The sequence below is a fragment of the Megascapheus bottae genome, chromosome 4, assembly GCF_031878675.1.
Source record: "Megascapheus bottae isolate mThoBot1 chromosome 4, mThoBot2.hap1, whole genome shotgun sequence".
NCBI classification, from domain to species: domain Eukaryota; kingdom Metazoa; phylum Chordata; class Mammalia; order Rodentia; family Geomyidae; genus Megascapheus; species Megascapheus bottae.
The window spans coordinates 80462449-80487746 of record NC_143512.1 but is presented as its reverse complement, the minus strand read 5'-3'; the positions used below and the strand labels follow the sequence as shown (position 1 = coordinate 80487746).

Here is a 25298-nt window from a genome sequence, read left to right as displayed (position 1 = left end):
GGCTGAGATCTGAGGATCTCCATTCAAAGCCAGCCTGGGCACTAAAGTCTGTGAGACTCTCATCTCCAATTAACCACTAAAAAACTGGAAGTGGTGATGTAGCCCAGGGGGTATGGCAGTAACGTTGATCTGAAGAGCTCAGGGACAGCACCCAGGCCCAGAGTTCAAGCCCCACGACCAACAACAACAACAAATGCAAGGAAACATAGTAGATGACTGACAAATTTTATATACGTTGTGTAATATAATATACAATATTATACAACATATAATATAATGATGCTCTGAAGATAATTCTTTTGTGTTCATGAATATATTGTTCTTTGTTGTCAGTCATGGGGCTTGAGCTCAGGGCCTGGGTGCTGTTTCTAAGCTTTTTTATTCAAGGCTTGTGCTCTACCACTTTGAGCCACACGGACTTTCCTGCCCGGGATTGCTTTGAACCGCTATCCTTAGGCCTCAGCTTCCTGAGTAGCTAGGATTAAAGGCATGAGCCACTGGCACCCAACTTATACTATTGTTTTCTAAGCAAATGTCCTTTGCTAGGTCCTTGATGGCTCACATTTGTAAGCCTTCCTACTCAGGAGGTTGAGGTCAGTGGATCACTGTTTGAAGCTGGCAAGTCTGTAAGACGTTCCTCTTTAATTACCTAGAAAAAAGCTGAAACTGAAGCTGTGGCTCAGGTGATAGAATGCTAACCTTGAGTGAAAAGGCTGAGGGATAACATCTGGGCCTTGAGTTCAAGCCCTAGTACTAACACACACACACACACACACACACACACACACACACACACACACGTGCGCTCTTCCTTTTTTGTGATACTGAGTCTTAATCTCAGGACCATGTGTTTGCTATGTATGTATTCTATTATTTGAGTCACATCAGCCTTTTTGTTTAAAAACATTTTTTTATGAAGGTGATGTATAGAGGTGTTAGATAAGTTACATAAATCAGCTGAAGAGCACATTTCTTTCTTTATTTTTAGTTTTTAGCAGTTGTGGGGCTTGAGCTCAGGGCCTGAGCACTGTCCTTGGACTTTTCTCAAGGCTAGAGCTCTACCACTTGAGCCTTAGCACCACTTCCGGCTTTCTCCTATGTATGTGGTACTGAGGAATGGAACCCGGGTCTTCATGCATGCTAGGTGAGCTGAAGACTACATTTCTTTTTGGACAATGTCACCCCTTCCCTCGCTGTCTCCCAGTTTTTCCCTCCCAACACCACATACAAGTTACATAGTTCATTTTCAGCATGGTGTCTGCACCACAGTGAGTACCACTGCTGCATTGCTTCAGTTCCTTGGTACCACATACATGGAAAAAGCCAGAAGTGGCACTGTGGCTCAAGTGGCAGGGCGCTAGAATTGAGTAGAAAGTGGCCAAAGACCCAAGGACAGTGCCCACATATTGAGTTCAAGCCCCAGGACTGTCAAAAAACAAACAAACAAACAAACAAAAGCCAACACCTGGGCCAGGAGTTTAGCCTGGTGGTAGAATGCTTGGCTAGCATGCAGGAAGACCCAGGTTCAATTCCTTGGTACCACAAACACAGAAAAAGATGAAAGTGGTGCTGAGGCTCAAGGATAGAGTGCTAGCTTTGAGAAATCTCAAGGACAGTGCCAAGGCCCTGAGTTCAAGCCTTAGGACTGTCCAAAAAAAAAAAGATAGGAAAATGTCCTTGAAAAAGAAAAAGAGAGAGAATGAGAGAGGGAGAGGGAAGTAGGGAGGGACACACATTGAGACTGGGTGCTTGTGGCTCAGATCTGTAATCCTAGCTACTCAGGAGGTTGAGATGTGAGGGCTGAGGTTCAAAGCTGGCTTGAGGAGACTTACCTCCAATTAACCACCAGACAAGTGGGAGTGGCACTGTGGGTCAAAGTGTCAGAGCAAAAAAGCTCAGGGACAGCATCCTGAGTTCAAGCCCCACCACTGACCAAAAGAAGAAAAAAGAAAAAAAAAAACCACTGGGGTTATGAGACATGTAGAAATGTCTGCAATCTACTCTCAGTGGTTTAGAAAAATGAATTTATATGAACTATGCATATAGACAGAAAAAGAATGGCAAAGAAAATATGGACGAATAGTAACATTTAAGGACTTGGGTAAATGTCAATCACAATGTGTACTATGAACCTATGAATCTACTATGTCGATCAGAATTTGTAACTTTTCCATAATGAACTGAAATTACTTCCATGTAAGAACTTTAAGATAAATTGGGAGGGAGGGAGGGGAAGGAAGGCGAAAAAAAGGAGAGAGGGAGAGAGGGAAAGAGTCAACTCACTAGAAAGAGGGATCTCTGGTGGGAACAGAACTCAAATGCCTTAGGATGTCCATGCAATAAGCTTCCTAGACAGTTTCCATTGTAGGTGTTCTAACACAAGCTATGTCAGTTGTACCCGCTGATAGGAATGTAAGAGTTTGGGAGCCATTGGAATAGAAGGGATATTTCTATCCACTGGCAGAAATGGGCCAATGTTGAAAGAGGCATGATGAGCATGGGTTCCTGCAGGTGTGCTTTCATGCAGGGAGTGTCAATGGAGACAGAGAATCCAGGGGCTAGTGAAGGTCTGTCCCGACAGTGCTATGGCTGGGGAAGGAAGGACTGGTGTCCAGCAGCCTCCTATCCCTCCTCCACTTATTACATATATAACATGGGAAAATCTCACTGACACAGTCATGATGATGTAAGGCAGACATAAAAGGCTCAAACTGTGCTAGTCTTCTATGTGAAGTTCAAAAACAGCGAGACAAGGCCAAGTGCATGGCCTAGTGGAAGAGTGCTCACCTAGCATGCACAAAGTCCTGGGTTCAATTCCTTGGTACCACAAACACAGAAAAAGCTAGAAGTGATGCTGTGGCTCAAAGGTAGAGTACTAACCTTGAGAAAGCCCAAGGACAGTGCCCTGATTTCAAGCCTCAGGACTGGCAAAAAACAAAAAACAAAACAAAGCAAAACGAAAAACAGCATGACAAAAGGATGGTTATGAAAGTCATGTATTTGTCCAAGTTGAGCAAGCATTGCCTGGGAAGGGCAGAAGAGAACTCCTTGGCATTGTGGAAATCTTTTCTTTTTTTTCTTTCCTTCTTTCTTTTTTTTTTTTTTTTTTTTTTTGTCCAGTCCTGGCTTAAACTCAGGGCCTGAGCACTGTCCTTGGGTTTTTCTCAAGGCTAGAGCTCTACCACTTGAGCCAGAGCACCACTTCTGGCTTTTTCTCTATATGTGATACTGAGGTACTGAATCCTGGTCTGTGCATGCTAGGCAAGCATTCTACCACTAGGCCAAACTCCCAGCCCCAAAATGTTTTCTTTCTATATCTGAATCTGTGTGCTTGTTAGAATTGATCAAAATGTACTGGCTTGTTTTATGTTCGTTATTTTTTTTTTTTGCCAGTTCTGGGCTTGAGATCAGGGCCTGAGCACTGTCCTTGGACTTTCTCAAGGCTAGAGCTCTACCACCTGAGCCTCAGCACCACTTCTGGCTTTTTTCTATGTATGTGGTACCAAGGAATCGAACCCGGGTCTTCGTGCTAGGCAAGCACTTTAACCATTAGGCCAAACTCCCGGCCCCTTATGTACGTTATTGATACATGAATTCTCATTTGAAAAGGTTTGGGTGGCTCTACCCCCACCCTGGCACAGCGCCCTGAGATTGCATCCATATAAAAAAGCAAGGCACTCATACAGATTCAGTGGAGATTAGATTTATATTATTTGTTATTTTGTTGCTAAGCAGCATAGTCTAAGCTATACAAACCAGTGAGGCCAACTATTATAGATCACATGGCAGGGGTTGGGGCATGCTAGCTAAGGTCCTCAGAGATGGACCTGGAGGATCCCTGCTACCTGCAATCCCTCATCACTCTGCTCTCAGAGCTTGGGAATGGGAGTTGGGGGTCCTTCAGCAATGCAGACTAAGCAGACTAAGAAGGCTAACTCCTCTTGCGTGGGCTGGCTGCAGTGAGCCTGCCTGATGCATCTACGCATCTATCACCATAGCAACTGCCTCCCCAGCACTGAGGCTAAAATGAGGCTCTGTGGGTCTCCAGCAGTGATTGGAGTCTCCTCTGCCATGATAAAGAAACCAATGAGTCACTTCCCAGAAAGGCCAATTCTTAAATGCCATGATTTATATCAAAATGAGACAGATTTGAGGCTGATAGACCTCAAAAAGAGATGGGGAAGGTTGTCTGAAGGACTGGGTCAGTGGGACTCCAAATATAAGACCCAAGGGCCTGCTACTAAAATGAAATGGGGACAAAGACCACCCAACTGAGACCAAGGAAGGCCTGTACAGAGCTGGCTATCCAAAGGAGCCTGCCACCTTCATTTGTATTTTGGCAGAGATTCAAAATCAGGCAGAGAACCAGAACGTTTCAGAGTGAAATAAAGGAAGCCTCCAGGGGTGCCCTGATTAGAGGCCAATGGTGTGGAAACGCTGCACGGACTCACAGAACTGGGGCATCCAATAGCCTTGATTAGAGGGATGAGTGTTTTGCCTTCTTCTGTCTGGTTAGTGGCAAGACTCAGGGTGCAGGTGGCTATGGATAAAGTCCTGAGGTACCAGGCACAGGATGTTGCACATGGGCAGAGTTCCATTGTTAAACCTGATCCAGCCATCGTCAGCCTGTATAGACTATTTCAATCAATACTCAGGAATTAGACAACTCAAGAGAAGGTTCCCCACAGTTAACAAGGACAGAGGACTTGTTAACTATATTAGCCCAGGAACAGAGTAGGGGCAGAGTAGGAAAACAATTTCAGGACTATATTGGAGATTTGGGACATGGGGCCTTGCAGGAGGAAGGGAAGTGAGGTTGAATTTCCAGTTTGGGATTGTGGGGAGAAGGATGACATTTCTGACAGTAATGACACAGTTGCCATGCTTCTTGTGAGATCAGGCCACCATTAGTTCCTGACATAGGCCTGAGCCCATGGAACATTGCTGCATGATCGGTGCAGTCTGTGCTCAGTGTGAGTGCTCTTCCCTTCTTCCCTGTATCTTTAATTGAATGGTGTTAGTACACAGGAAGTGCTTGGTTAGTTTGAGTTTATGAATAACTGGTTAGAATATGAAATACAAATACTGTGGGGGCTTACTGTCAAGGCAAGGCACCAGAAACTCAGACTCACAGTGGTGGAGAAGGATGCTGGGTACTGCGGCAGAAAGGACATGCCCCCAGGGGAGGGGAGGGCAGTGTGGAACTGGCCTAAGTCTTCTGATTCTAATAAGCAAGACTGGCTTTTTTTTTTTAAGCATTGTTATTATTTTATTACTCTTCTGATTTTCTCCCCTGTTTATGTGGTGCTGAGGAATCGAACTTAGGGCTTCATGCATGCTAGGCAAGCACTTCTACCACTAAGCCACATTCCCAGCCTAGGAGTGGCTTTTTTTTTTTTTTTTTTTGCCAGTCTGGGTGCTTGAACTCAGGGCCTGAGCACTGTCAGGTTTTCACTTGAGCCACTTCCAGCTTTTTTCTATGTATGTGGTACCGAAGAATCGAACCCAGGTCTTTGTGCATGCTAGGCAAGCACTTAAACACTAGGCCAAACTCCCAGGCCCCAGGAGTGGCTTTTTAAAAGAAAAATGGATGTTATTTTGAGAGGGAAATGGAGGTTATACACAAAAGAAAGCTATGGGCATATGTTGATTCCAGCACTGTAGAAATTTCTCAGAACCCTAAGTTGTATTTAAGTGGTCAGAATGATGATCACTTTCAGATTCTGCAAATGAAGTTTTTTTGTTTTTGTTTTTGTTTTTGTCGGTCATGGATCTTGGACTCTGGGGCCTGGGTGTTGTCCCTGAGCTCTTCAGCTCAAGGCTACCGCCTTACTCCTGAAGCCACAGCTGCATTTCCTGTTTTCTAGTGGTTAATTGGAGATAAGAGTCGCATGTTCTTTAGTGCCCCAGGCTGGCTTTGAACCTTGATCCTCAAATCTCAGACTCCTGAGTAGCTAGAAATAGAAGCGTGAACCACCAACCTGGCCCCAAATGAAGTTTTAAAAGAGTCTTTCCAGGAAAGCTAGGCAGCAGCAGTTTCTAATTTAATTGTAACATTCTATGAAGGTGGAAATTGGGTTTTAGTCCTGCCCAACATGCTTATCTTCACAGTATAACATATTGCTCAGAACAAACCTTCTAGGAAGGGTTGATGGAGGCAGGTGCTTGTGGCTCATACCTGTAATCCTAGCCACTCAGGATTTAATTGCTAAGTACAGCAATTAAAAGTCACCTTCTGCAGGAAAGTCTGAGACTCTTAAAGTGAGAAGTAGGGGTGTGGCTTAAGTGGTAGAGTACTAGCCTTGAGCAAAGGCAGCTCAGAGACAGAGCTTTGGCCTTGCCTTCAAGCCTCACAACAGGCTGGTATGCACACACACGCATACACACACACTAAGTTTGATGGTAACAGTCTTTATCAGTTCAAGCTCTATAACAGAGTAATTGACTGAGTAGCTTACAAACATCACATCTCATAATTCTGGAAGAACATGGAAAGTTCTAAGTCACAGGGTTGATGTTCAGGTGATAATAGCCTTTTACTGTTTGCAGGTGGCTACCTTTTTATTTTTTGGCTAGTCCTAGGGCTTGAACTCAGGGCCAGAGCATTGTCCTTGGGCTTTCTCAAGGCTAGAACTCTACTACTTGAGCCATAGCACCACTTTTTCTATGTATGTGGTACCGAGGAATCAAACCTGGGTCTTTGTGCATGCTAGGCAAGCGCTAGGCCAAACTCTCGGCCCGAGGTGGCTACCTTTTTACTGCACTCTCATGTGGTAGGAGGAGAGAAAATTGGAGATGGTACGTGTTATTCACAGGGCTATTTATTAGTTCACCTAAAACTAATTATCTCCCAAAGGTCACACTTCTTTTGAGGATAAAGCCCGTCGCACTGCAGATAAGATCTTTAACACAGGATGTAAACACTCCACCTACAGCAACAATGAAGGTGACAGAATTTAGCTAAGGAACTTGATGTTTTCCTGTGCATAAAAGTCACTTTTACTTCTGTTCACTGTTCCCTATGAGAAAAGCCATGTAAGACTTAAGGAAACTCAGGGTGAAAGTTGTGTGTACAGACATCTAGCCTTGGGCAGGTTTTGTTTTTGTTTTTGTTTTTTTTTTTCCCGTCCTGGAGCTTGAACTCAAGGCCGGAGCACTGTCCTAGGCTTTTTTTAAGGCTCGTGCTCTACCACTTGAGCTACAGCACCACTCTTGTTTTTTTTCTATGTATGTGGTACTGAGGAATCGAACCTGGTTCTTTGTAAATGCTAGGCAAGCACTCTACCACTAGGCCAAACTCCCAGCCCCTTGGGCAGTTTTGAAAGTGCTTCTTTATTTTTTGCCAGTTGTGGGGCTTGAACTCAGGGCCTGAGCACTGTTCCTTGGACTTTTCTCAAGGCTAGTACTCTACCACTTGAGCTACAACATCACTTCCAGTTTTTTTTCTATGTATGTGGTACCAATGAATCAAACCTGGGTCTTAATGCATGCTAGGCAAGTACTTTACCACTAGGCCAAACTCCCCGCTCAGTGCTTGTTTATTTTTGTGCCAGTGTTAGGGCACTGGTCTCTGTCCCTGAGCTTTTTTCTTGTTCAAGGCTAGCACTGTATCACTTGAGCTAGAACTCCACTTCTGGCCTTTTGAGGGGTAGTTTAATAGAGCTAAGAGTCTCAAAGACTTTCATGCCCAAGTTGGGTTCCAACTACAATCCTAAGATCTCACCCTTTTGAGTAGCCAGGATTATAGGAATGAACCACTGGTATCTGGTAAACTGCTCCTTCTTGTCCTGGAAACACCAAAACAGTTCAAGTTTACTTCAAAACAAAACCACTTTCACAATGTGCTTACCTTTGGGATTTTCTTGCCCTTATATTTTGGTCTGGTAGATGCTTCACTATTTCTATTTCTTTTTCTTTTCTTTTTTTCCTTTTTGTCAGTTGTGGGGCTTGAACTCTGGGCCTAGGTGCTGTCCCTGAGCTCAAGGCTATTGCTCTGTCACTTGAATCACAGCACTATTTCCAGTTTTCTGGTGATTAATTGGAGATAAGAGAGAGTCTCAGGGACTTTGGTGCCCAGGCTGGCTTTGAACAGTGATCCTCAGATCTCAGCCTCCTGAGTAGCTAGGGTTACAGGCATGAACCATGGATGCCCAGCTTACTTCACTATTTCTGTTGGCTTTTTTGTGCACTTAAAATACATATGTGGTATTGTGCCTAGTATATTCAATTATTCATCTAAATAACTTAACTTGGAAAGGTAATTGAATACCATCATGTTTTAAATGAAAAGGTCTTTTGTTGTTGTTTTGAGACAGAATATTGCTATATAGCTCAGGCTGGCCTAGAACTAAAGGTCTTTCTGCTTTAGTCTCTTGAGTGTGGGGATTATAGATGTGCCCTACCACTGTGCCTTGTTGAAAAAGCCTTTTACCTAGGGTCTATGCTGGGACTTATTTTTTTTTTTTTTTGCCAGTCCTGAGCTTGGGCTCAGGGCCTGAGCACTGTCCTTGGGCTCTTTCAAGGCTAGAGCTCTACACCTTGAGCCACAGCACCACTTTTTTTTTTTTTTAAAGTTTTCTGATTTAGGATCCCGTCCACGAACATAAATTGCTTTTAGTTAATGTCTCCTATTTTTGTCTCTTACAATCAGGGGTGGTAGTCCTTCAGATTTTCTCTGTCTAATCATGTCTCAGTTTGAAAGACTCATGATCTGTAGGGTAATCTGTATTAGAGTCGGTTCAAAGGTAACAGCTCAACCACACAATCTTGGTAAATTTTTTTTTCTCATTATGTCCACCAATCCTATTCTGGTCATCTTAACCTTGATCACCTGCTTACCTTGATATCATCACTGTCAAATTCTGATTTTCTGCTTCTTACTTCTGGAACATATTCCAACCATGTGCCTGTTCCTCATCAAAAGTTCATTTACCAGTCTTAGCCTCCATGAACAAAGATCCTTTTAGGGGAACTAAAAAATTCACTTGATTAGGAAATATCACATATAGATACATTTATATCTATATAAAACTATTTCTAGAGCTACCTATTTATAATTTTTTTCATGTGAGTTCATAGTAATACCTGTATTTTTAGTCTGCTCTTTTCCATGTTTACATTTTTTCTAACAGAGGAAAATCTAACCATTTTATTCTTTTTGTGTACAAGACAGGTAAGGTAGTGAGACTTGAATTCAGAGTCTGGGTTCTATTCCTTAGCTTTTTATTTATTTATTTATTTGCCAGTCCTGGGCTTGGGCTCAGGGCACTGTCCCTGGATTTTCTCAAGGCTAGGGCTCTACTACTTGAGCCACAGCACCACTTCTGGCTTTTTGCTATGTATGTGGTACCGAGGAATCGAACCCAGGTCTTCGTGCATGCTAGGCAAGCACTCTACCACTAGGCCAAACTCCTGGCCCAGCTTTTTATTTATTTTAAATCAAGGCTGGCTCTCTACCATCTCTACTTCAGGCTGGCTATAAACCATGATCTTCAGATAAAGCTGTTCATCTTTTTTTGTGTGTGTGCCACTGCTGGGCCTTGAACTCAGGGCCTGAGCACTGTCCTTAGGCTTTCTCAAGACTAGAGCTCTACCACTTGAGCCACGGCACCATTTCTAGCTTTTTTCTATGCATGTGGTACCAACGAATTGAATCCGGGTCCTTGTGAATGCCAGGCAAGCACTCTTATCACTAGGCCAAACTCCCGGCCCTAAGCTATTCATCTTTTGAGTAACTTGGCTTATGGGTTTGAGTCATCGAGGCATGGCTAACCATTTTTACTCTTAATATATTTACTTATCCACTTACAATTGTCCAACTAAATGAATCTCCTCTCTCTGCCACTCCCCCGGTTTCTTTTTTTTCTTTTTATACTTTTGGTGGCACTTGTGTTTGAATTCAGAGCCTTATGCTTGCAAGGGAAGTGCTCTATTATTTGAACCCCAACTCTACGCCTACTCTCAAGTTATATCTCCCTTTACTCTTGGGTCTTACTTCAAAGACAGAAACAGAAAAGAAAGATGAAAGGAAGAATAGGAAGGTGGGAAGAATTTAATATAAAAAATACCATGAGTTGTCTTTAATAATTTAATGTCAAAAGCGTTAAACTTTAAGTGGTTTGCGAGTGCATTAGTGGGGCTTGAACTCAGAGACTTATGATTGCTAGGCAACTGTTTTACTAGTTGAGCCACACTCCCAGCCCTTTTGCCCTTTATTCTGCTTTTAAAATAAGGTCCCTATAACTGCCTGTGTCGACCTTAAACTTATGATCTTCCCTCCTCTGCCTCGTAAGTAGCTGGTATTACAGGTGTGCACCACCACACCCAGGAATGTTTCTTCAGCAGCCACTCTAGGTAACTGTTGTAAGGTTTTAAACCCAATCAAAAGTTGAGGGTTTAATGTTAGTAAGATGCCATAGATGTCCAATCAATGAGGCTTAAATAAAAGCCAAAAGTCAGACTTGTCCCTTAATTCCTCTTCCTCATCTACTCTGTGTACAGCACAAGGCTAGTTACTCAACTGTGAATCTGATGGCTGGTTTGTAAAATGGGTACATTACCTTAGGTGTTACTCAGTCAGTGGATAAATAGGAAGTTCAGTTAATTACTGTTATTGTTAAAGTTGTGTCATCCCACATGTCCCTTCTGTTTTAGTTTCTCATTATCATAATAAGAAACCCAATACAAGCTATTATTATTATTATGTCTTCAGAAGTACTGTAGTCTGAATTTAGGATTTCATGCTTGCCACTCCAGTAGGTAGTCTAATACTTGAGCCATAGCCTTAGCATCAAACTGCAACCATCCTACCCATGCCTCCTGTATCCTTGAGATTTCAAGGAAATTCCACCATGTCTGACTTGCTTGATGAAACTGGGTCTAACTTTTTTATTTTGTTTTGTTTTAACATGGGCTGTCTTGGTACTGGTGCCATCTGGATCTCTTGAGAAGCTGGGATTATAGTTATTTAGCTCAGAGGTTTGGAGGTATCAGGACACTTGGTACCTACCTACAGGCTCAGTTCTGGTGGGGCCCTAATGGTAAGTGGTGGTGCAGTGGAACTGGTTCAAAAGCAAGTAGTTCTGTCTTGATTCTCAGGAGCGGAGAATGTGGTTGGGGGCCAAACTCAGGCCTTTTATTTATTTATTTTTTTGAGAGTCACCAGTAACCACAGGACACATTCTCTTTCTCTCCCTCTTCCCACAATACACCTCCAGGCATTACCTTTTGTCTACTTCCAGGACAGTCACATATCTATCTTTAGTATATTCAGTTCTTCAGCAAATGTCTCCCAGAATGTTTCCCTCTTATGGTATATCTGATGGGATCAGTGATTTTTAGAAAAGTGTTCTAGGACAGCCTTCACACGTGTGAATTCTCAGTTGGGGCTGGGTGGGGAGGATGGGGTTGTGGAAAAGTCACCATCTGTTGGGGACCGACTGTGGGGTCAGTGACCTTGGACCCACACAATTGAATCCACAAGGAAGTAAGCGCTTATGATTTTGGGCTGGGTCAATAGCTTCTCATTTAACCTGTTTGGGACTTGATAGCTTCTCATTCAACCTATTTGAGACTTGATACTGTTTGTACAAATGTAGCCTCTGGCAGTTCCCTAGTTTAAAGAAGTGTATTTAAGGTCAGAACTGGAAATAAACTGGGCTGCAGTCTTGGGCTACAGGCTTCTTAAGCTGTGGCTCCTGATTTGGACTGTAGCCCTCCTGAACCCCATCTGTTTGTCTCTCTTCTATTTTTTCCTAGTCCCTGCCCCCTATTTCAGGAATCCCAATCTGCGAACCCTGGTTCGCTTTCGGCTGGCCCCGGCAACCACCATTTTTAACTTCTTCGGAGATAGTATAAACATCTTTACAGAACTGAATGCTCAACTCTCAAAGTGACCCTTCAAAACTAGTGGGTACTTGTTACTGTGGCGATGAGTTTGCCTTGATTAATATGACTGTCAAATCAGTGACATTACCAAGGACTGCTGTCTTTTTGAAGAGCTCTAGTTCATTGTTTTCATTTTATAATACTCATACTGATAGGGATCAAAAACAGGTCTTCCCCAATTCAATACTAGTATTCTGGAATCTCTTTTCAGTCTTGCCGAGTCATGTTACAACACAGATTGCAAACCCTTCCTGGCTTCTGATCCGACACCTGTAATGTGTACTGTTCCTTACGTATATTCAACTTGACATTTTGCATTACACAGATCTGTAATAAGTTGGCTTTCATTGTGTGTGTGTGTGTTTTCTTTTCCTCAGCTAGAATTTGAACTCAGGGATCTGTTTCTAAGCAGGCACTCGACCGCTCAGATTCAGGCCTCCGCGCTCACGGTGATATTGCCGTATAGGCATCGAATGGAACAAAATCCATGCACCCCTATTTCCAGTCCCCTCTCTCTCCTCCCTGGTATTTCTTCATTTGAGAAAACGCCCGAGGACGCTGGCTAGGGGTTGTCTTCTCATCACCCGTTTCTTTTTTTTTTTTCTTTTCCGGCCTCTCTGTATTCAGGGATGTTACCGTGCTTGCTCAGCGCTTGCACACCCGGCCCGTGCGCACAGCACCACGCTAGTTCCGGGAGCCTCAGGATTCCGGGGTGCGCGGCGGCGGCGGCGGCGGCCTCCCGGGTCCCGGCGCCCCGGAGGGCGGGGCCCGGCTGGCCAGCGGCGGGAGCGAGCGCCGCGCTTCTCGCTTCTTTTGTCCCCGAAGATCACGTAGCATCGACGCGCGACGCCAGCCTGGGCTCCAAACCTCCCTCTCCGCCCCCCCCCACCCCGCCCCGCTCCCGTCCCCGCTGCGAATCCTTCACCACTCGGCACCTGCCTCACGGACTACACCACTCACTGCTGGCCGCTCCAGTGCGCATGCGCGCGCGCGCCGGAAATGACGCGTGCGCCGCCGGCCCCGCCCCTTCCGCAGCGCCGCCCCGCCCAGGCCTCGCCTCTGGGCCGCGCGCCCAGCCCCTTCCCCCGCCGCTCGCACTCCGTCATCCCCGGCTCCCTCACCCTCTCCCCTAGGCTTCGGCCTCGGCTTCCTCACCCGTGCCTGGGGGGCGCACGCACCTGCTGGGGCCATTCCCGCTCCCTCCGCCCCGCTCCCCCTCCCTTCTTTCCCGCCGGGCCGGAAGGTTCGGGCCGGGCCGCGGGCGTCTCGCGGCTGCGTCACCGCCGCCCCCCTCCCCCCCCAGACAAGATGGACACCGCGGAGGAAGGTAAGTCGACGGCACCGTGGCGCCCGCGCCTGGGCCCCGGCGCTGCGATTCGGGCTGGGCCTGCGCGGGGCCTGCGCCGCTCGAGGCGGGCGGCGGGGAAGCTGCGGCCGTTTGCTCGCCCGGGCGGCGCGGGTGGTGGGGAGGAGGGGGGGCGGACGGCGGCGACCCCCGGGCAGCCCCGCCAGCGGCGACGGCGAGGGGCCGGGAGCCCGGCGGAGGGGGCGACCCCCGGCTGCCCGGCCGGGGTCTCCGGCCCCCGCGGCCTGGCGCCCCCGGTTGCTTGTGCGAACTTGTTTGTTGACTTTGAAACTTGGTGGACCAGTGGCGCGCCAGGAGCCGGCCGGCCCCGGGGACCGCGGTGACCCCCGCCTCGGGAGGGCCCTCGGCCGGCCTCGGCGTGGGCCCCGGACCGCAGCGGACGCCCCGGGGGGCTGGGGGAGGGGCCCGGCCCGGGGCGCCCCGCCGGGCCCGCTGTGGCCTCGGATTGCCTTTGAATCATGCCAACTTGCTGGGGCTGCTGCGTGGATTTGGAGACGTGGTGATGTTGCGTTTAGCTGACCCTGATGCACCGAAGGCTGGGTGTAGACGTCTCGTGGGTTCTTGTAGAGCCCCGTCTGGTGCAGATGGTTTTACGCGTTGGTACCTTTCTTTTCTTTTTTTTTTTTTTTTTAATTTTTCCTGGAGATATAGGCCTTTGCAGTGTTTACGGAGTGAGATTTGGATGATTCGTACTGGATAAAGGAATCCTTGAGCACTTGTCGTGGAGTCTAATAGTCACATAAAGCTTGCTGATTCATGTAATGGGTTGATTCCACATGATTCCTCGTTTTGAAAGTCTTTTCCTAATAAAAAAGAAACCTCACCGTGTAGACGGCATATGGCATTTGATAGTTTCCGAAGTGTACACACATTCCCCTTTCTTCTTCATGACAGCCTTGTGAAGTAAGTAGGTCTAATGTCTTTTACAAATGTGGAAAATGTTGGCTTAGCAGCCTGTCCAAAGTTCGCGTAGGTAGTTGGAGACAAGATTTGAACTTAGGAGTTTTTGGTTGAGAATAGTTGTTCTTTCATCATGCATCGAGGTACTACTTACTTGCCCCTTCAGAATCCTTTGAAAAAATAGTAATGGGGAACTGTTGGGGGCTGGGAAACCCTGATCTTCCTGAAAGGTGGACCTTGCCCCTAAATTTCCATCTCCACACATGCTTTTGCTGCTTATCACCCTCCTCCCCCTTTCCTTCTTCTGGCTGGCTTGGAACTCTCCTCCCTTGTCTCCATCTCCAGCAGGCTGTAATTTCAAGTGCACTACCACATCTAGTTTGGATTCTAGTCCCCTCCACCCCCTTTACCTTCCTCTGTCTCCCTTCCTCTCCTCTCTTTCCTCTTCCCTTTCTCTTTTCCCTCTCCTTGGCAGGTTCTTAAGTTTGAACTCAGGTCCTGGAGCTAGGCTGGCACTCTTGCCACTTGAACCATGCCTCTAATCCAGCTTTTTGCTTGTCATTTTGGAGATGGTGGCTCAGGGACTTTTCTGCCCAACCTGTGTTCAAATTGCTGTGTTTGACATTTCAGCATCCTGAGCTGCTTTGATTACGGGCATAAACTACTGGTGCCCAGCTAGGTTTTGATGAACAAATATACTAGCGCATTTGATTTGGGCACTTGGCTTATCCTTATGGTCTGGTAATTCAGAAACTTAGAATGTCTGTGGGTATTATGAAATGAGCGGTATACTTGTAGAGTAAAGGTACTGTCTTGAATACTGTACTATATCAGTATTGAAGAGTCAGTGTATGGTATTTTGTGAACTACATGCTTTGTAGACATCTCTTTAATTCTGTCAGCATTTTTAGGTAGGCACTATCCTCACTCACAGGTGAGAAGAGGGAAGGTTTGGATAAGTAATTTGCTCTGAGTCACATAGGCAGTAAATGGAAAGGATAAGCTTCAGACTAATGTCAGATCTCATACATAGATATTTGGAAGTGGAATCCGGGTGTCTAGAATAGAGATAACTTGTTTCTATACTCTTTTTATAAGTGAATCACTAATAAAAGTTCATAAAAACCTCATTTTTGCATTTATTTTGGTTGGTTATGACATGAAAGTGAATTTTAGTACTTCTCATGCCTGATTTTGTAAAATTTCAATTTTGTAAAATTCCAGTTGGAAGTCTTCAAATCCCCTCCTCCCCCACCAGTCCTGGGGCTTGAACTCAGGGTCTGGGCACTCACTGTCCTTGGACACTTTTTGCTCAAGGCTACTTGAGCCACAGCGCCATTTTTGACTTTTTCTGTGTATGTGGTTCTGAGGAATTGAACCCATGCTAGGCGAGCTACCACTAAGCTATGTTACCAGCCCTTGAGACTTATAACTTAAGTGGCACTGGAAGGAAAAGCAGGATTTCACAATAAAAAATTTATAAGCTGGGTGTGGTAGCTCGCACCTGTAATCCTTGCTACTGAGGAGACTGAGATCTGAGGATCGGTTCAAAGCCAGCCCAGGCACTGAAGTCTGTGAGACACTTATCCCCAATAAATCACCAGAATACCAGAAGTGGTGCTGTGGCTGAAGGGGTAGGGCAGTAGCCTTGAGCTGAAGAGCTCAGGGACAGTGCCCAGGCCCAGAGTTCAAGCCCCACAACCTACCAAAAAAAGAAAAAATTAAGAAGTGTAAACTTACCAGGTGCTGGTGGCTCATGTCTGTAATCCTGGTTACTCAGGAGGATGAGATGTGAGGATCAGTTCCAAGCCAGCCCTGGCAGGAAAGTCCAGGAGACTCTTAACTTCAATAAACTACTCAGGAAAAGTTAGAAGTGGTGCTGTGGCTGTAGCGGTAGATTGCTAGCCATCAGAAAAAGAATCTTAAGGACAGCACCCACACCCTGAGATCAAGCCCGAGAACACATAGCTCCTCACACCCCCAAAATTAGTAGTAGCACATAGGATAATGTTATGCTCAGATGTTTTTATTTGTAGACTACTGAATTCCATAATTTTTCCTGCTTTCAAAATTTTATTTTTCAAGTAGTTGTACAGAGGGTTCTTAATTCAACATGTCAGTTTATGAGTACAATGAGTCTTGATCACCCCCTCCATCATTTCCCCTAATTTTTGTCCTTAACGTAGGGCAAAAAAACCCTCAAATGATTAGTATATCAGATTACATTTTATGTAAAAATTAATTTTATAATTTTGTAACTGGGTAAATTCCTCCAGACTGGTGGACACCTTATAATAGTAATTATTTTATAAAGAATTTGATCATTCACAGCGCTGAGATTTTTTTTTTTCAGTCTTAGAGAAAAGTCTGTCCTTAAGGTCATTTTTAAATTTTTTCTTTTTTGCCAGTCCTGGGCTTGAGCTCAGGGCCTGAGCACTGTCCTTGGACTTTCTCAAGGCTAGAGCTCTACCACTTGAGCCTCAGCACCACTTCTGGCTTTTATCTATGTATGTGGTACCGAGGAATCGAACCCGGGTCTTCATGCATGCTAGGCAAGCACTTTAATCACTAGGCCAAACTCCCGGCCACTTAAATTTTTTCTTAAAGGAAGAGTACTTTCAGATTAGATGTTGAGAACAAGAACTGATCTGTGAAGCTATCATAAAGTTTTTAAACTTTTTGCTATAATTGAGTGCTTACACTTTGTCTCAGTGATACACAAAATTGTTATTTCTGTTTTGCTAAATTGTTCCTTACATCAGCAGAACAGAATATAAAATAAGTAATTTTTATAGGATATGCAGGCAATTGTACATCTTTTTTTGCATATAGAAAATTACTCATTTGAAAAATACGAAGTTACAGTGTATTGCAGTTGATCACATTCTTTATCCATTGGGGCAAAAGCTTAAAGTAGTTTCAGCTAAGGCGAAATTACTTAAAAGGACGGACAGATGTCAGATTCACTACTTACCCCCTTTCTCACCTGGTCTTTTACCTGTTTTCAGAAACATCTGCATTTCCTATTGCAAGTTAGCTCTCATTACTTTGGCATGCTTGTGTTCAAGCATACATGTATTTAATTGGGAACTATTTGAGCATCTACTGTGAGGTATTATTTTGTGTGCTTGGGCTAGTGAAGAAATAATAGACAAAAATTACTTTTCCCTCCTAAGTTGTTAGTTTGGTATAGGAGGAAGGGAAGACAAAAAATGTAGTTCTATGGTGTAAGTCAAATGTTGCAAGTTCTTTAGTAAACAGAAAATGAAAGGGGTTGGTAAGAAATGCCAGGATATAAGAAAAAGGATTGCAGTTTTTCAGTCTGACAGCAGAAGAAGTCTTCATGGAGCAGGAACACAGGAGGCACTAGCTATACAAATGCTGTTTTGAGCAGAGCTAAGACAAATTTAAATTATTTTGTCAGTCAGTCACTGGCTCCTTCCCCTTTAGGTACTTGCTTACTGGTAACCCCAAATTTCTGGATGGTGGTTGTGGGAAAGATAATGTCAGATAAATATGGCTGGTTGTGTCTGTTATTACTAGTATTTATTTATTTTTTGGCAGTCCTGGGGCTTGAACACAGGGGTTGGGTACTAGTCCTCCGGCTTTCCTCAAAGCTAGTGCTCTTCCACTTAAGTTGCAGCACCACTTCTGACTTTTTCAGTGTATGGTGGTGCAAAGGAATCAATGGCTTCATGCATGCGAGGCAAGCACTCTACCATTAGGCCATGCACCTGGCCCCATGAACTAAGGAAACTTCAATGCCAGCTCTTTTTTAGATTGCTATAGCAGTGGGCTAGGCTGATATTGTGAGAGTTTAAGGCATTAGGAAAGGAAAGAATGTACAAGAAGTAGTTTATGCTGGAATTAGTAGAGCATAATAATTGATGAAATATTCTGGGGTTGATTTCTGGAGTAGCTTCATCAGCCAAGAATGGGGACAGTTTATTTCATGTTGTCTTTCCTGTAGGTCTTTGTCTCTTCTTCTAAGGATGAAGTCCTATTGGATGAGAAGCCATACTAAAACTACCTGGTAACCTAATCACTGCTCCAGTTGTCAGATTCAGAGACACTAGAGATTAGGGCTTCAAAATCTAAGGTTTTGTGGGGAGGGGGATGGGATGGGGGGAGCAGCACAGTTAAGATGATAGTTTCTAGAAGACATTAAAGCATTTCCTGTACCTTGATTTCCTATAATTTAACTCATAGTATCATTTTTATTTTTCTGTTTTTCTTTTTCTACCTGATGGTATATACTAAAGATTGGGCCAAGTTAATAAGGAGTAATTTTTGAACAATAAATTTTATCCTTAAGAAAACTTTTTTGGGGGGCTGGGAATTTAGCCTAGTGGTAGAGTGCTTGCCTACCATGCGCGAAGACCTGGGTTTGATTCCTTGGTACCACATACACAGAAAAAGCCAGATGTGGTGTTGTGACTCAAGTGGTAGAGCTCTATCCTTGAGAAAACCCCAGGACAGTGCCCAGGCCTTGAGTTCAAGGCCCAGGATGGCAAAAAAGTGGGGGGGGGGGGAGAAAAACTTTTTTTTTTAAACATACATGCTTAGAATGGTTATAAAGTTGAACTGTATTGTGCTGCGTCCCTGAGCCTCTTTGTGTGCAAAATTAGCACTCTACCACTTGAGCCACAAGACCACTTCAAGTTTTTCGGTGGTTAATTGGAGATAAGAGTCTCTCAGGGACTTTTCTGTCTGTCTGTCTATCTTTAAATCACACTCTGCAGAGCTTAACCTCCAGAGTAGCTATGATTACAGGCATGACCCATCAGGTGTTTTTTTTTTTAAGAAGTGGTGCTGGGATAGATGAACGAGGGCACTGTCCCTGAGCTTTTTCACTCAAGGCTAGCATTCTACCACTTGAGCCACGGTACCACTTCCATCTTTTTGGTAGTTAATTGGAAATAAGAGACTCAGCCTGGGGGGGGGGAGGGAAATGGGGACAAAAACATGAGAAGGGGTATCAATATGTGTGAAGTAATGTACCTTCTATCTGGCAAATATAACTGTAACCCCTCTATTAATTACAATTAAAAAATTAGAAAAACTAACATTTGATAATCACCATTCTATGAGTGGTTTCTTTTCTCTCTCATCTCTTGGACATCTCTATGCACAAAATCACTTAAGTATTTGAAGTTTTTTTACTTTAAAAAGTTTATTATTGGTCCAGGAGTGTGGTCTAGTGGTAGAGTGCTTTCCTAGCATGTATAAAGCCCTGGGTTCAGTTCCTCAGTACCATATACACAGAAAAAGCCAGAAGTGGTGCTGTGGATCAAGTAGTAGAGCCTCTCCTTCAGAAAGTTCAAGAACAGTCAGTGCTCAGGCCCTGAGTTCAAGCCCACGGACTGGCAAAAAAAAAAAGTTTATTATTACTTTTGCCAAATGCTAGGAACTTTAAAAAATATGATTTATGGAGTTACAAGGTATTCAAACAAAGCAATAAAGTTTCCTTAGAATAAAAATTTAAAAATATCTCTATGAAAAGAAGAGCCTTTCTGTTTCTAAATAGGGTTGCAATAGTGACAAGAAAGACTTACTTGGCCCAAGCAAAATTTTTAGCTTCATTGTACATGTGTAATTTTACTCTGGCTACCCCTAAATATCAGCACCTTATAAAGTAATAGGTGAACTTCTCACTGACATCTAGTGTGGGTTGTGGTGAGGTGCATTTCCCCCCTCCCTTTGGCTGAATTAGAGGTTGAACTCAAGGTCTTTTTTGCTTGCTCTAGGGTTAAGGTTAGTGGTCAGCAGCTGCTCCATTGCTTGCCATGCTTTCAGCTGGAGTTAATTTTTTGCAAATTATGGTCACTTTAGAGTACCATTGCTTGATGAAAGCGCCATTGCTTACTAAAATGTCCATGACAAATGAATTACATTGAGAAGCAGGGTTCAAAAGTCTGTGTTCTACCTGCCTTATGGAATAGCAACCCTCTGTACCATACCTTAATTTGTTGTTGTTGTTTTTTTGGTGCTGGTCTGGAGGGTTGAACTCAGGGCCTGGGTGATGTTCCTGACCTTTTGCGCGAGGCTAACATTTTACTGCTTGAGTCACAGCACTGCTTCCAGCATTTCTGAGTAGTTGGTTAAAGATAGGAACCCTTGGGGCTGGGAGTTTGGCCTAGAGGTAGAGTCCTTGCCTAGCATGTACTGGGTTCAATTCCTCAGTACCACATACATAGAAAAGTTGGAAGTGGTACTGTGGCTTAAATGATAGAGCACTGACCTTTAGGAAAGCCCAAGGACAGTGCTCAGGCCCTGAGTTCAGTCCCAGGACCGGGAAAAGAAAAGAAAAAGATAAGAACCCTTATGGCCTTTCCTGCCTGGGGTTGGCTTCCAACCCCACTGCTCATATCTCAGTCCTTTGAGTAGCTAGGATTATAGGCATGAGCCACCAGTGCCCCCTCCCCCCCAAAATAGGTTGTGTTTTGTTTTAAAGTTACTGTGTGATTTTACTCATGATATGGCATTTTGGAGCCATGAATGTTGTGCTGTTGGATATACTAGTAGAAATGAGGACAAAAATATGAGAGGGAGTATCAACGCATGAGAAGTAATGAACCAACTACCTGATGAATGTAACCCCTCTGTACATTATCCCAATTATTTAAAAAAAAAACAACCTTCAGTAAACAAAGCAAAAAACTTGGACAGATAATTTGCAAAGAAGAGTACTTGGTGAAATGTTTGGAAATACTTGACTTTTTTTGACTAGCTGCTGTAGTATATATATCCTTATATTTCAGTAATATGTTTTTTACTATAGGGAGTAATCTGCAAATGAGAAAATTTAACAAAGTTGAAGCAGTAAATGGTAAAGATACATAAATAGTGACATTAAATTGAGAAAAAAACAAACCATTCAGAAAACCTCACCCAGTCATGATGGTAGTTGATCAAGATAGGCATTGGTTCATGCCAGTAATCCTGGCTACTCAGGAGGCTGAGATCTGAGGGTTGTGCTTCCTAGCCTATCTGGGCTGGAAAGTCCATGAGAGTCATCTGTAGCCACCAGAAAGCTGGAAGTGGAGTCGTGGCTCAAGTAGTAGATGGCTACTCTTGAGCACAAAAGTTCAGTCATGGACAGTACTTGGCCCTAAATTCACGCCTTAGGACCAGTATCCCCTCAAGATCGTCCTCTTTGTTATCCTTTACAAAAAAGCAGCTTACTGCTGATCTATTTAATTTTTATTCATATGATACATTGTAAATTGAGAACTTCACAATAATCTTTAGTCCCACGCTGGTGGATTAGGTGTATAATCCTACCTAATCAGGCTCAGATATGAAGTTTGCATCTGGGCAAGAACATCTATGGGACTCTTTTTTTTTCTTTCTTTTTTTTTTTTTTTTTTTTTGCCAGTCCTGGGCTTGAACTCAGGGCTTGAGCACTGTCCTTGGGTTTTCTCAAGGCTGTAACTCTACCACTTGAGCCACAGCACCATTTCTGGCCTTTTCTATGTATGTGGTACCGAGGAATCGAACCTGGATCTTTGTGCATGCTAGGCAAGCACTCTACTACTAGTCCAAACTCCCGACCCACATGGGACTCTCTGTCTCCAATTAGCCTCCAGAAAAGTGGCACTGTGGCTCAAAGTGGTAGATTGTTATCCGTGAACAAGAAAGAGCTCAGAGACAGTGCCCAGAGTTCATATCCCACGACCTCCATCTCCCCCCCCCCAAAAAAAAAATCCTAAGGGTGATTAGAACTTAGCCCATATGTACTTCATTGGGAAAACAATTTTATAAAAACAGCAATAGAGAATGATAGTAACTCCTCAGCCACTTGCCTATCGGCCATCTTTTGGAGTAAATACATTTGAAGATCATTACTCCTGGTGTTTGCCATGGCCTTGGGCTCCCCTAAGCTCTGGGTGGTCTTGCTGGAGTCTGTATGGTAGAGTGAATTCACCAGGAGACCAAGCAGCTGTGTTCACGTGCTATCATGCCCTCTGTTGACTTTGCCTTCCAAGTGGCAGTGGTGTGCCCAAACCCTCTTTTTCTTTCCTCAGTAGTCAATTGATAGCTTATAGTTACCATGTCCCTGGAGGGTTTCACCCTTGTTCATGTGCAACTAGTTTTGTTTCCTTGCCTCCCTCAATGGGGCATGTTTCAGAGTGGGCTGTAGAGACAAGATTCCTCCTCTGGTACTGGGTTACCTGTACCTGTATTTATACCTGTCCTACTAATTAATTGATTTTATACAAGTACATATCATTCCAAAGTTACTCTCTGGACATCTAAGTACTTAGAATGGGAGGTGGCTTTGGGCATCATTTGGCCCTAACTGGGGTAACTGATAATCGTAGGGCCAATCCTTATCCACAGTGCCAATGGCTCTTGTAATTCTAGATAACTTAGATCAGTTGCACAGTCGTGGCCCCAGTCAATGTATGGGATCTAGGTGAGGGGGATTTTGGTTCAGTTCCACTGGGGGAACTGGAAGCAGGGAGCTTGCAACTTACCCACTCTCAACTCAAAAGGGCAGTGATGAAACTATAGGATTCTTCCAAGGTGTTGTAATGGAGGATGCATGTGCAAGACAGGTCTGTTAACCCCATCTTCAGGGTCTTTCATTTGAATTCACTAAAGCTAAAACACTTATACTTGGATTGCAAGCATAGAAAAGGGTGGACCGTCAGGGAGTTCTGCACCCTGAGGCCCTCTAGGCTTTGAGATAAGTTTCCTTGGGACTGAAGAGCATACTTGGAGGAAATGGAGCATCCAGAGAGTGAGTGGGCAGCCTAGATACTATTGCTTGGAATTGTAGAATGGGCACTCAGTTCTGTTTTGTTTGTGTCGGAATTTTGCATTTGATTAAGCGAAGCAGTTCACTAGTGTGAGACTGACCAAAGTGAAAGCTTGTTTTCATTAATCAAGGAGGAAGGTGAGAGGTTTACGTATGTTCAGATTCCATGGAGTTCTTACCATAAAGGATGGCAGTGCTGATCCATGCCCCAACAGCAACTTGTAAAAAGTAAAATCTTTACGGATGCCTGGCACTGGTGGCTCATGTCTATAATCCTAGCTGCTCAGGAGGCTTAGATCTAAGTTGAAAGTTCATGGGACTCAATCTCCAGTTAACTACCAAAAAGTCAATGTGGAGCTGTGGCTCAAGTAGTAGAGCATTATCCTTGAGCACATAAAGCTCAGGGCCTGGAACCCTGACTAGTACCTGCACTCCCCCCCCCCATTTTTGGGGAGTGTGAGATGTGGGAGTCTATTATATGGTATTTTTTTTTTTTTGGGCTAGTTGTGGGGCTTGAACTTAAGGCCTGAGCACTGTCCTTGGACTTTTCTCAAGGCTCAAGCTCTACCACTTGAGCCACAGCACCACTTCCAGCTTTTTTCTACGTATGTGGTACTGAGGAATCAAACCCCGGTCTTCTTGTGTGCTAGGCAAGCACTCTACCACTAGGCTAAACTCCCAGCCTATGTGGTATTCTGAATAACAACTGAACCAAGGCTGAGCATCACAGACTTGTAATGATAATAAATATTCAGGATCACATACTGCACACTCAAATCTGAAAGTTGCTAGGGGCCTGTTAAGTCTGTTTACCAAAGAGGTTTAGATTGTAGTTCTTCCTCAGTAAATGAGTTTGGGAAAGAGAATTGGGTCAGAAGTGAGCTTCATGTCTCTTACCCCATGTACATGCCTGTTACCCCTGGAACTGGGATTCAAAATTTGCTAAGATGTCCTCCTGCAGAGAGAAGGAGCTTTCAGAAGAAAATAAGCAAGTAAACAAGTGTGGAAGATCAGCTATTTTCCTCCCTGTGCTGCTTTGCTGGATGTTGATACCTACCCCAGGTGGGAAGGCAGGCCGGAAGATGTGTCCTACTTGTTACTGGGGATGGGGATGGGGATGGGGGCTGCCATGCTCTGGGGAGCTGAAGACCTTTAGGTTCCTGTAGCATCTATGTAAAGCAGCCTCTGGCCCATCAGCGGTTCTCTGGTTGGAGTTTCTGTGTATTGGGTTATCCCTCACATATACGAGGAAGAAGATGTAAAGAGAAAGATTGAGAGATTATTTTTGTCTCTTGTTCTTGTGGATAAAGTGAGGAAAGGGACATCTACTGTGCTTCCACTGTGTTTTTCTGGAGTTTAAACTGTTAAATTAGATTGGTGGGACGTTCACCAGCTAGACTTTTTTTTTTTTTTTTTTTTTTGCCAGTCGTGGGCTTGAGCTCAGGGCCTGAGCACTGTCCTTGGACTTTCTCAAGGCCAGAGCTCTACCACTTGAGCCTCAGCACCACTTCCGGCTTTTTTCTATGTATGTGGTACCAAGGAATCGAACCCGGGTCTTCATGCATGCTAGGCAAGCACTTTAACCACTAGGCCAAACTCCTGGCCCTCACCTGCTAGACTTTTAGGACTGTGGTTAAGGACATTAAAGAGTAACCTGATTTTGCATATTTCATTCAGTATTTGTTATGGGTGAGCACAGTTTTAAATAAAATGTTCTTAGAGTTAGGATTATAGAGGTGCTAAGAAACAGTTTATCTTTTAACACATTTTAAAAGGAAACAGTTTCAGTGTGTATCATTTTCATCACAGTCTTTAGTTCTCTGCTGTGATGTTTTGGCAAGTGACATTTTGTTGCTCTAACAAAATATTTTTTGATGGCCTTTGATTTAAAAAGTTACAGCAAAGGTAATTCATTTTTTGTTTTATTAACAGACATATGTAGAGTGTGCCGGTCAGAAGGAACACCAGAGAAACCTCTTTACCATCCTTGTGTGTGTACAGGCAGTATTAAGTTTATCCATCAGGAATGGTAAGTCCTGCAATTAGGAAAGTATGATCATTTAAAAAGAACTTGCTCTATAATTAGTTGCCTTTAGAAATTTCTGTTACTAAAAAACAGGGAAGAAATTATCCATAATCCTTAATACAACATTTGTTACTTTGGTAGATCCCTCCCTTTACTTCTCCTCCCTCACCCTCCTCTTTCTTTCTTTTTTTTTGGTGAGTCATGGGGCTTGAACTCTGGGGCCTGGGCGCTGTCCCTGAGCTCCTCATGTCAAGGCTACCCCTAGAGCCCCACAGCACCACTTCTTGTTTTCTGGTGGTTTATTGGAGATAAGGGTCTCTTTTGTTCATTTCTAGCAAGGAGAGCTTAGTTTGCTA

At 44.1% G+C, this 25298-nt stretch overlaps 1 protein-coding gene across 2 annotated transcripts in view; it reads left to right on the top strand.

The window, feature by feature from the left end:
* Positions 1–12955: 12955 nt before the first annotated feature.
* The window catches only part of Marchf6 (membrane associated ring-CH-type finger 6), a 68235-nt gene continuing 55892 nt past the window's right edge, over positions 12956–25298 (top strand). The window contains exons 1-2 of one of the 2 annotated variants that reach the window (XM_090332131.1): positions 12956–13213; positions 24849–24945. In XM_090332131.1, the coding sequence (XP_090188257.1) occupies positions 13195–13213; positions 24849–24945 (116 nt within the window). In that variant the 5' untranslated portion in view covers positions 12956–13194. Of the gene's footprint in view, positions 13214–23944; positions 23979–24848; positions 24946–25298 lie in introns of those variants that run through there. The other variant, XM_090332132.1, reaches the window with a different exon arrangement.